The sequence below is a fragment of the Salvelinus namaycush genome, chromosome 2 (genome assembly GCF_016432855.1).
Source record: "Salvelinus namaycush isolate Seneca chromosome 2, SaNama_1.0, whole genome shotgun sequence".
NCBI classification, from domain to species: Eukaryota; Metazoa; Chordata; class Actinopteri; order Salmoniformes; family Salmonidae; genus Salvelinus; species Salvelinus namaycush.
This window is the reverse complement of record NC_052308.1, coordinates 25,612,653-25,624,997: the sequence shown is the minus strand read 5'-3', so window position 1 is coordinate 25,624,997 and position 12,345 is coordinate 25,612,653. Positions and strand designations below refer to the sequence as shown.

The following is a 12,345-nucleotide window of genomic DNA, read 5'->3' as shown; positions in this document are numbered from 1 at the left end:
GTATAAATCATAGTTTACATTGCAGCTACAATCAGAAATTGCACCGAAAGCAGACAGAAAAATTACAGACACCAACGCCAAATAAATAAATACTCATCATAAAACATTTCTGAAAAATACATAGTGTACAGCAATTGAAAGACAGGCATCTTGTGATTCCAGACAATATTTCCGATTTATCAAGTGTTTTACAGCGAAAACACAATATAGCGTTATATTAGCTTAGCACAATAGCCAGAAAGACAAGCCATTTCCCAGTAGCAAAAGTAAGCGATCGTAACAAACAAGCAAAAGATATATAATTTTTGACTAACCTTGATTTTCTTCCTCAGATGACAGTCCTATAACATCAGGTTATACATACACTTATGTTTTGTTCGAAAATGTGCATATTTAGAGCTGAAATCAATGGTTACACCGTGTGCTAACTTAGCTATTTTTTCCCACTACGTCCGGATTTTTCCTGACACTTTTTCTGACACACATATTCTGACCAAATAGCTATTCATAAACATAACTAAAAAATACATGTTGTATAGGAAATGATAGATCCATTAGTTCTTAATGAAATCGCAGTGTTAGAATTCTAAAAAATAACTTCATTACGATATGCAGCTTCGGTATAGCTAGAGTACCCAAACGTTGGCCGCCCACGACTAGTACAACATGTTCGACAGATATATGAAATAGCATCATAAAATGTTTCTTACTTTTGCTGATCTTTCATCAGAATGTTGGACAAGGTGTCCTTTGTCCAGAACAGTCGTTGTTTGGAATTAGAACGGACACTTTCCCTCTTCATTTAGCACGCGCGATTGCCAAGTGGCACGGATCTCTCCATGTCAACAAACGGAAGAGAACGGAACACGGCAAAACTCCCGAAAAAATTTCAATAATCTGATTAAACTATATTGAAAAAACATACTTTACGATGATATGGTCACATGTATCAAATAAAATCAAAACCGGAGATATTAGTCGTCTATAACGGCAGCTAAACAGAAGGCAAATCCATGTCTCTCTTCGCGCCTGCCTGAAAACAGGAAATGGATGATACGTCATTCCATGAGCTGTAATTCGAGTCCAGATCAAGTTACACAGTCCATTTCTTCTCTCACTCCTTGTCGACATCTAGTGGAAGACGTATGAAGTGCATCTAAACTAATAAATAACAAGGGATTTAATAGGCAGCCCCTGGAACAGAGCCTCAATTTCAGACTTTCCACTTCCTGTCAGGAAGTTTGCTGCAGAATGAGTTCTGTTTCACTCACAGATATAATTCAAACGGTTTTAGAAACTAGAGAGTGTTTTCTATCCAATAGTAATAATAATATGCATATTGTACGAGCAAGAATTGAGTACGAGGCCGTTTGAAATGGGCACCTTTTATCTGGCTACTCAATACTGCCCCTGCAGCCCAAACAGGTTAAAGGTCTTACTCACATCTGGATAATATGTGTGAAATGCTTGATAATGTGTTTGATGCTTACAGATACTGTAGATCCATTTTCTGGGTGACCTGAATATAGACTGGTTTTCATCAGGCTGTGCCTGTAATCTGGCTCAGGCTGTCAATCAACCTACCAGAATCTTTTGAAATAGTACAAGAACTACGTCATCCATGTGTATTGATCAAATTACCAATGCTGCATAACTTTGTTCTAAAGCTGTATCCATACCCATTAGATGTAGTGACCATAATATAGTGGCTATATCCAGAAAAGCCAAAGTTCCAAAGACTGGGCCCAAAATAGTGTAAACGTTTTGTAATGATTCCTATGTTGAAGATGTAAAAAATATTTGTTGGTCTGATGTGTGTAATGAGGAGCGTCCAGACGCTGCACTTGATCCATTTATGAAATTGTTTCTTACAGTTATTGATAAGCATACACCTACTAAGAAACTGACTTTTAGAACTGTTAAGACTGTGGATTGATGAGGAATTGAACAATTTTATGTTTGAGAGAGATGAAGCAAAAGGAGTGGTTAATAAGTCTGTCTGCACAGCATTCTATAAATTGAGAACTTGTGTGAATAACTGAACAATTTTTTTTTAAAACATTATTCTGAAATGATATCAAGAATGAAGTACTTTCAATGAAAGTATGTTCAGAAATGCTAATTCAACTCAGGCTCATTCATCACAAAACCTTTTTATATTGCCAATTATTTTAATGGCTAATTCATTGGCAATGTGGGCATACTCAGACATGAAATGCCAACAACAGACTGTGAGCCATTATAAAACATTGTGAAACATTGTCATTTTGAATTCTGTAAAGTTAGTGTGGGAGAGGTGGAGAAATTATTGTTGTCTATCAATAATGAGAAACCACCTGGTATTGGCAACTTAGATGGAAAGCTACTGAGGATTGTAGTAGACTATATTGCCACTCCTGTTTGTCATGTCTTTAATCTGAGCCTGGGTAAAAGTGTTTGTCCTCTGACCTGGAGGGAAGCTATAGTCATTCCGCTACCCAAGAATGGTAAAGCACCCTTTACTGGTTCTAACAGACAACCAATCAGCTTGGTGTTCGACCAGATATAATGTTATTTCTCTGTAAACAAATTAACAGACTTTCAGCATGCTAATAGTGAAGGGCACTCAACATGTACTGCACTGACACAAATGACTGGTAATTGGCTGAAAGAAATTGATAATAAGAAGATTGTGGGAGCTGTATTGTTAGACTTTACTGCAGCCTCTGATATAACTGACCATAATCTGTTATTGGAAAAATGTATGTGTTATGGCTTTAAATCGTCTACCATATCACGGGTTGAGATCTATCTATCCAATAGAACACAGAGGGTCTTCTTTAACCTCTCTAGGGTATGTGGGACGGTAGCGTCCCAGCCAGTTGCAGGGCGCCAAATTCAAAACAACAGAAATCCCATAATTTAAATTCCTCAAGCATACAAGTATTTTACACCATTTTAAAGCTACACTTGTTGTAAATCCAGCCAAAGTGTCCGATTTCAAAAAGGTTTTACGATGAAAGCACACCAAACGATTATGTTAGATATGAGCCAAGTCACAGAAAAAGACAGCCATTTTTCCAGCTAAAGAGAGCAGTAACAAAAAGCAGAAATAGAGATAAAATTAATCACTAACCTTTGATAATCTTCATCAGATGACACTCATAGGACTTCATGTTACACAATACATGTATTTTTTGTTCGGTAAAGTTCATATTTATATCCAAAAATCTGAGTTTAGGCAAGACGCTACTGTATCACTTGGCAAAAAGCCTGAGAAAATGCAGAGCGCCAAATTAAAATTAATTACTATGAAAATTACTATAAAATCAAACTTTCATTAAATCACACATGAAAGATACCAAATTAAAGCTACACTGGTTGTGAATCCAGCCAACATGTCAGAATTCAAATAGGCTTTTCAGCGAAAGCATACGATGCTATTATCTGAGCATAGCACTTATAGTAAACAAAAGAGAGAAAACATTTCAACCCAGCAGGCGCGACACAAAACGCAGAAATAAAAATATAATTCATGCCTCACCTTTGACGAGCTTCTGTTGTTGGCACTCCAATATGTCCCATAAACATCACAAATGGTCCTTTTGTTCGATTAATTCCGTCGATATATATCCAAAATGTCCATTTATTTGGTGCGTTTGATCCAGAAAAACACCGGTTCAAACTTGACGACAAAATATCTCAAAGGTTACCTGTAAACTTTGCCAAAAAATGTCAAACTACTTTTGTAATACAACTTTAGGAATTTTTTTACGTTAATAATCGATAAAATTGAAGACGGGATGATATGTGTTCAATACAGGATTAAAACGATATGTACCATGCCTTCTGTTTGATTGAAGCACATGTCCAGGACACCTGGAGTGCCTCGACTTCAAGATGGCCGTATTTCTTCATTACACAAGGAATAACCTCAACCTATTTCTCAGGACTGTTGACATCTAGTGGAAGCCGTTGGAACTGCAAGCAATTCGCTTAGAAATCTGGTTTCCCAATGAAAACTCATTGAAAAGACAGTGACCTCAAAAAAAAAAAAAGAATCTGAATGGTTTGTCCTCGGGGTTTCACCTGCTAAATAAGTTCTGTTATACTCACAGACATGATTCAAATCAAATGAATCGAATGATGTGGCTGAGCAAACTTCTTGGTGTGATGTTAGATTGCAAATTGTCATGGTCAAGGCATATTGATTCAATTGTTGTAAAGATCGGAAGAGGTCTGTCTGTGACAGAGAGTGCTCTGTTTTTTTAACACCACATTCGACCTGCAGGCGCTGATTTTTTCACATCTTGACTATTTCCCAGTTAAATGGTAGGAGCTGCAAAAAAGGGCATAGGAAAGCTGCAGCTGGCCCACAACAGAGCATCACGTCTTGCCCTTCACTGTAAAAAGAGGGCTAATATCAAAAAGATGCATGCCAGTCTCACTTGGCTTAAAATAGAAAAAAAGATTGACGGCATCACTTCTTGTTTTTATGAGAAATATTACTGTGATGAAAATTCCAAATTGTCTGTATATTCAAATAACATACCGTTCTGACAGGGATACTGTATGTACCCCACTAGACATGCCATCAGAGGTCTCTTCACAGTCTCCAAGTCCAAAACAACAACACACAGTATTGTATAGAGCCATGGTTACATGGAACGCCCTTCCATCTCAAATTACCCAAGCAAACAGCAAAATCAGCTTTAAGAAAACAATACCTCACAGCACAACGCCTTTCCCTTTGCTGCCCTAAATAACTTGTATGTTTATGTAAAGTAATATGTTTTTGTTAAGTGTTTTGTCAGCACAAGACCTTTTGTATTTCTATTTTTCAAAAAAATGTATGTTGCTCTGTCCTTGAGCTGTCCTTGTCTATTATTGTTATATATTATGTCATGTTTTATGTTTTTTATGTTTTGATCCCAGGAATTGTATCTGCTGCTTTTGCAACAGATAATGGGGATCCAAATAAAATCCTGAATCCTAAACCACCCCATGAAGTTCTACTGAGACGGCTTTGCTCTGCCTGGCTGTTCTGTGATGTTCTTAGCTGTTCTAAGCTGTATTTAATACTCTAAAAGGCAGCACTGCTGCTTCAAGTCAACTTTTTCTCCAGTTCCTAACTCTGCAGACACTCTCACACACTCTCACAATCCCCAACCCTCTCTCTCTCTCTCTCTCTCTCTCTCTCTCGTTCGCTCTCTTTTTTTCTTTCTATCTATCTATCTCTCTCTCTCTTTTTCTTTCTCGCTCTCTCTCTCTCTCACACACACACACACACACACCTCATAGCTCACACACAACCCTCTGCACCAAGCCAAACCTTGCTACCACCATGGTAGCCATAGCAACCATGCTGTGTGTTTGAATGAAGCATTGCAATACTCTCTCTCTAGTGCTCTCTCGATCTCTCTCTTTCTGTCTCTCTCTCTCTCCGTAGTTTACATGAATATGCTGACCGGTGATGAAGTGATAGCGTATGGACTAGATTAGATCAGATCTATAGCTGCTCAGTGTAGCTGCGTAGCCAGTATGTGGTAGCATCCAGATGTTCTGCTGATCCGTTTTTTCTCTCCACAGTGGTGCATTGAGACGGGACTGGCTGGTTGACAGTATATTGAATGAGGTGCTGTATTGTGCAGAGACTGGGAGGTATGCTGCTGTATTTTAACATGCACAGATGATACAGTGTGTTGGGTGGTGAGCTGCAGCATGGATTTCATAGGCTGTGAAGGTGTGATTCTGTGCTGGTGTATTTTAGCTGTGATCATGTGTAGCTGCACATGTCATGCAGCACAGTGGGAGGTATTGTACTGTAGTAATTGATGATGTGATGGTATGGACTATCTATTTTGAAGGATTATATTGTCACATGTTAACAGTGAGCTTTTCTGGTGTTATTTGGATGTGGACTGGATAATATAATAATAATATGTAGGTGTTTGGTAGTGGTTGTGGACTGGCACAGCACTAATAGTGAGCTGATCTGTAATAGTTAGTAGGCTATACAAGGGTCTTCGGGGGTTTTGGATGCTAGCGGAGATGACTGTAAGTGGACTGGTGTAAATGTTGTGGTGTGGTAGTGTATTTCCGAGCTGTGGGATTTACAGTTATTTATTTATCTTCCTCTGTCAATGCCGCATGGCAGAATGTACTCTCCACCGGAGTGTTGAGTGGGGTGGTGAGTGTGTGTGAGAGTGTGTGTGTGTGTGTGACGGGGGGAAAGAGAGAGGGATGATCAAAAAGAGTGTGTCTACCCGCCTGAACAAGTCGTCCAGCTTTCCCCAAGTTGACCAGGGGAAGGCTGCGAAGACAGGATGGAGCTTCCGGCTGGGCCACGCTCGCAGGGCGCTGAGCAGCAGGGTCAAAGGGCCTTCCTCCTCACCTTCAACATCATCATCCTCACCCTGCGTTTTCTCCACAGCTCCCCCGCCACCCAAGAGAGCCCCCAGCACCACTTTGACACTGCGCTCCAAGTCTATGACCGCCGAACTGGAGGAACTGGGTTAGTGTCAGAACACAAAGATGCAAACATTCACAAACTTGTACACAAACAAACACTAACACATATCTCCCCACTCTCTCTCTCTCTTTCTCTTTTTATGTCTCTCTCTCCCCTATTCACTTAACCGTTCTGGTTAAAATATGCTTCCTGCCTTCATACAACTTAGAACATCTCTTTATCTCTGACAGCATGATCTTTTCTTTCTCTTCACTTGACATTTCCTTTCTCTTTGATGCATTCACTTACTCTCTCTCTCTCTCTCTCTCTCTTTCTCTCTCTCTCTCTCTCACACACACACACACACACACACACACACACACACACACACACACACACACACACACACACACACACACACACACACACACACACACACACACACACACACACACACACACACCCTGACCCACATCGTTTTCTGTCTTCGTTGACATGATCTCTCTTTCACCAAGCTTCCGTCCGGAGGAGGAGAGGAGGTGAGCCTGAGTGGAAACCTGTTGAGGCATCATCATGGCTTCTCTGAGCGTGACAGACACACTGTTCATTATAGATGAAGCACCGGCACAGCATGGGCACTGAGCTCTGAGTTAGTCAGTCAGTCATTTAGGACCTGCTTCTCAATCTGGATGCTCCCAAAGATATGAGACTCAGACGCTATACACCGTGCCTCCGATCCAACATAGTGAAGGTTTCTTTAGTTGTATGATATGCATGTTGTAATTGTCAACTGTAAATGTATTTGAACACATGTAGGCTTGCATGGTTGTGTTGATATTGTGTGTAGATGTGATATTTTCTAGATGTTTGATAGGGACAAGGAGCTGTGCATTGTGTGTAAACACTCACAATTTGTAAAAAGCATTTTGGTCCATACGTGCTGTGTAGCTGTATTCAGACTGTGTTGTCTGTGTGATCCCTGTACAGAAATGCTAGATGAGATGCTAGTGCCTCAGGAGCCTGTGACGTTACGTTCCCAGCCCACAGAGGCCGACTACAGAGCTGCTACTGTCAAACAGAGACCTACTGGCAGGAGAATCACACAATCAGAGATCAGTGTGAGTATATTCACACACACACACACACACACATGCGCAGAAACAAATCGATGCACATTCTCTCTCCCACCCACCCACGCACTCACACAAACATACACATCTGAACACACATTCTCACATACACACATATTCACATACACACATATTCACATACACACATATTCACATACACAGGCCAACCCTGGTGACACAGAGACCTGCTAGCCGCAGAATAATATCAGCATATATACCCTCCCACACACTCACATACAGTGCATTCTGTTTTGTGTAAAATGTGTCTGAAACCTATGTGTATTTCTCTGTGTGTTTGTGTGTGGGTGTGTGTGTGTGTTTGTGTTGCAGTCGTTGTTTGAGAGGCAGGGCATGGCATTACATGGTGGGCTCCACCCAAGGATGGAGAGGGCTCATATGCAGCTGCCTAGAGGGATGTCCAGGACCAAGTCATTCGGTAACACCTTTCCCCTTTAGTACAGTACTCAGTCAATAACTTGATAACTGTAGTGCAGCATCTTTGTACTACTTTAGGCTCTCTATCTCTCTCTGACCGTTTCCCTCTGACCTCTCCAGGTGCGACTGAGGAGGACCGTCTGTCGGTGTTGGCTGGAGAACACCGTTTCCCCCGGAGCTCCTCCATGACGGACAGCCTCAGAGACCACTCCCACTCCCATTCTATCCCGCCCCCTCCCCAGACCGCACCTCCTCCTCCCCCTTCCCTCTACTACCTGGACACTGGCCCTCCTCCTGCTTTCTGCCCCCCTCCTCCCCCTGCCAGGGGTCATGGTCAGGGTCATGACCCTGCAGGTCGTTCCAGCTTCAAGCCCTCCTCCCTGGACCTGGACCGGCCCTACGACCCATCGCCCCGCCAGTCCTCCCACGCCGAACGCCAGAAGAAGGCAAGGTCAATGATTATTCTACAAGATTCCTCCCACTTACCCGTGGAGCCCACCGACATCCCCCGCCCCTCCGCATCCGCTACACCACCAGAGCGAATCAAACGGAAAGGCCGGGTGATTGACAACCCGTACGCCAATGTTGGCCAGTTTAGTTTTGGATTGTACACACCCACCAAGCCCCAGCGCAAGAAGAGCCCTCTGGTGAAACAGCTACAGGTAGGTTATTCTATTTATTCTGATTATTGTTACTATAGCAAGTGAACAAAGTTTATTTTGAATTTGAAGTTTCTAATCTCTTGTCCTATCTACCCCTCCAGGTGGAGGACGCACAGGAGAGAGCCAGCATCGCCTTGGCCGCTGCCCACTCCCGAGAGACCTCCCCCTCTGGCCGACACACACACACCCACGGCCACACACACACCAGCCGAGCCGACTACTACCAGCAGCAGCTGATGGTGGAGCGCGAGCGTATGCGTCTCCAGGGAGAGGCCTTGCTGCAGGGGAAAGGGCCGTTCGCTGTTGCTATCGCTGGCGCCGTGAAGGACCGAGAGCGCCGACTAGAGGAGCGGAGGAAATCCACAGTCTTCCAGTCGGTGGGGACCATGGAGGGGGGGTCGGGGTCCGCCCCTGAGCCCCCCTCCTACACCACATCTCGATCCATCGATGAGCGCCTGCTCAGCAGAGAACTAGGCCAGCTGCCACCCCCCGCCCTGGCCCTGCGCCCCTCACCTGGCGGCACTACCTTCATCCACCCACTCACAGGGAAGCCCCTGGACCCTAACTCACCCCTTGCTCTTGCGCTGGCCGCAAGGGAGCGGGCACTTACCTCCCAGAGCCAGTCCCCTGCCAGCAGCCCTGAGCCCAGGACTAAACAGGACAGGGCTGGTGTTGGAGGTCAGGGGGCTTCGCTTTTCATCGAAAGCCAGACCAAAGAGGCTCAGCATGGGGGCGGGAGGCCGGGGTCGCCCCAGGCTGGTAAATCCCAGTGGGCAGTGTCATCACCCGCCTTGCTTCGCCAGGAGATGGAGGGAAGAGGGGAGGAGAGGAAGGAGGAGGAGAGGAGAACGGAAGATAAGAAGAGTATGTTGATCAGTATCATGGACACATCACAACAGAAGACAGCTGGACTAATCATGGTCCATGCTACCAGTAACGGCCAGGCGGTGGGGCTGGGACCAGGGCTGGAGCAAACCCCCACCTCCCCAGCCACTGAGCCCAGTAAACCCTCCCTCAGTCGGGCTCTGTCGCCCAGCCCCTCTGCCTCTCAGCCCCAGGCCCAGGGCCCTTCCAGCCCAGCCCAGGCTCCCCTGGCCCAGGGCAGTTCAGAGGAAGACGTGGAGCCCTACACAGTGAGCCTACCTCCAGCCATGCTGTCCTCCAGTGATGAAGAGACCAGAGAGGAGCTGAAGAAGATCGGGGTGCTCCCACCTCCAGATGAGTTTTCCAACGGGTTGTTGGCCAATTCACAAGCCCAAGCCCATGGGACCCCTGTACCCCAGTCTAAATCCACCACTTCCCCTACAACCCCTACTCTCCTCACCCCTTCCACCACCACCCCAAACCCCAGCCTGACCCCCACCTCCAGCCTGACCCCCACCCAACCCCAGGGCCCTCCCCTCCAGCCTACTCCCGGAGGAGCAGTCATCTCAGGGAAACCCTCATACCCGGACCAGCCCCATCCTCCAGCCCTGCTGGCTGAGTCTGGTTCAGCAGCAGACTCTGGTGTGGAGGAGGCAGACACACGCAGCTCCAGTGAGAGAGAGCGAGACCACCATCTGGAGACCACTAGCACTGTGTCCACCGTCTCCAGCATGTCCACTCTGTCCTCAGAGAGTGGCGAACCCGCTGACACACACACCTCCTACGCCGACGGGCAGACCTTCGTGCTCGACAAGCCGCCAGTGCCTCCCAAGCCCCGGCTCAAGTCCCACATTGGAGGCAGTAAAGGCCCGGTCACCTTCAGGGACCCGCTGCTGAAGCAGAGCTCTGACAGCGAGCTGTTATCCCAGCAGCAGGCGGCTGCTCTAGCCGCAGCAGCAGCCGGAGGGGCAGGGCTGGGGCATGGAGGCCTAGGGTCTGGAGGCCTGGGGCATGGAGGCCTCGGGTCTGGAGGCCTGAGCCATGGAGGCCTGAGCCATGGAGGCCTCGGGTCTGGAGGCCTGGGGCATGGAGGCCTGGGTTCTGGAGGCCTAGGGTCAGGCTCTATATCTGGCCTGGTGGGAGGCCCCGGGAGGCCCCGCTACCTCTTCCAGAGGAGGTCCAAGCTGTGGGGGGACCAGATGGAGGCGCGAGGACCCGGGGTGGGGTTAGGGATGGGGAGTCTGGGGAGTCTAGGGGGGTTGGGGTTGGGGCTGGGGGGTGAGGAGGGGGGGAAACCATCGGTGATGGGGGAACTAAGTTCCAGATTGCAGCAGCTGAATAAGGATACCAGGTCCCTGGGGGAGGAGGAGCCACTGGGGTCATCGCTGGACCCTGGGAGGAAGTCCCCTGTGACAGGCGCCAGGTAAGATAGGACAGAGGGAGGCTAACTGAACATGGCCAAACCAACCTTAGGCCCTATTCAAGTACTTCAAGATGCATCATTCTTTCCTCCCTTCCTTCAAGTAATCAAGAATCAAGAAGGAATCCAACACCTTTTGGGTGGATGAAAGCAAGGTTCCATTAGGCTACACAGCTTTTACATATCCACTCAGCTGTTACTGTTCAAATAGTTCCACGTTAGGTTAAAAACAAAGCATAAAAAAATGTGTAAATATTGAATTCTAACGATCACTGCTGGGTGTGTTGTGCATGGTTTGCTCTTTCCCATGACAAAGTATGCCACTGCCGCCCTATCCCCTGCACAGCCGACTGCAGTGGTAAGTAAATAAGAGAGACTGAGGGTTGAAGACACACCTAGCCAATGGTACGATGCTAGCGTTAGTCTTCCTTAGCAATGCTAGGTCAAACAGGCCTTTTCATTAGCTATCCCCATCCCTCTCCCCCTCTCCCCAATATTAAGGTGGGGTAATAGGGTTCGAATTGAGATTACTCTTAGACATGTTGGTGTTGAACCTTCATCAGAATGCAGCTTCCATCCATGATACCTATGGAGTGACTGTTTGACACTCCATTTCTTTTATTTCCATTGTTCTACTGAAAGTCCTTTGTATTCCTACAGATGTGACACGGACATGGAAGAGAGTAAACCTTAAGTTTATAGCCTCTAGGGTAAACCCAAAGTCATTTTATATTTTTTTCCTAACCAGCCTAACAACTAACCCCATAGGAATGGAATAACCCTACTTACATTTTCAGATTTTTTTATTTGTATTTATCAAACTGCCATGTCAGTTGTTTCCTTGTTTGCATGATCCACTTCCTGACCTCTCGACCAATACAATGAGACATCAGGCTCATCGTACAGGACTAGTAAATCACTTCCTGTGAAGGGCCATAAAAACATGACTATGTGTAATTCCAAATATAACCTATATACATTTAGTACTGTATCTGTCTGAGACTCCACCATTATAATGTAAAATGTATATATTTTCAGTAACTGATTGGAGATTTAAAGATTATTTTGTGTAGCTCTCTAAAGATGTACAATGTACAGTACATTATCTCTCATTAGGACTGCTAAGTCTAGACTGAGTAAACCTCAGATCATCTCAAATAATTTGATGATGTAATTCTGTACAGTACAGAGATTATAGACCACCTGGAACATGCTGAGTTCTACACTCTGTTCCCAGTTTCCATGGTGACAGCATTGGCCTGCCATCCACAGTCGGCTTTGTTGTATCTAGTCAGTAAATCAGCTCTAAATCTAATAACAGTCAATAAAACACTGTGTGTGTGTGTGTGTCTGCACGTGTGTGTGCTGGGTTGGTCGATCAGTCAGTCAATGCAAACAAGGTAA

The 12,345-nt window shown here is 45.5% G+C and overlaps 1 protein-coding gene across 1 annotated transcript in view; it reads left to right on the top strand.

Annotated features, from left to right (window-relative positions):
* Positions 1 to 12,345, top strand: part of shank3a (SH3 and multiple ankyrin repeat domains 3a) — a 684,304-nt gene that overhangs the window by 664,027 nt on the left and 7,932 nt on the right. The window contains exons 18-26 of the mRNA XM_038964510.1: positions 6,413 to 6,493; positions 6,946 to 6,969; positions 7,418 to 7,548; positions 7,891 to 7,996; positions 8,116 to 8,657; positions 8,759 to 9,416; positions 9,486 to 9,894; positions 10,027 to 10,482; positions 10,657 to 10,944. Coding sequence (XP_038820438.1) covers positions 6,413 to 6,493; positions 6,946 to 6,969; positions 7,418 to 7,548; positions 7,891 to 7,996; positions 8,116 to 8,657; positions 8,759 to 9,416; positions 9,486 to 9,894; positions 10,027 to 10,482; positions 10,657 to 10,944 — 2,695 coding nt within the window. The remainder of the gene's footprint in view (positions 1 to 6,412; positions 6,494 to 6,945; positions 6,970 to 7,417; positions 7,549 to 7,890; positions 7,997 to 8,115; positions 8,658 to 8,758; positions 9,417 to 9,485; positions 9,895 to 10,026; positions 10,483 to 10,656; positions 10,945 to 12,345) is intronic.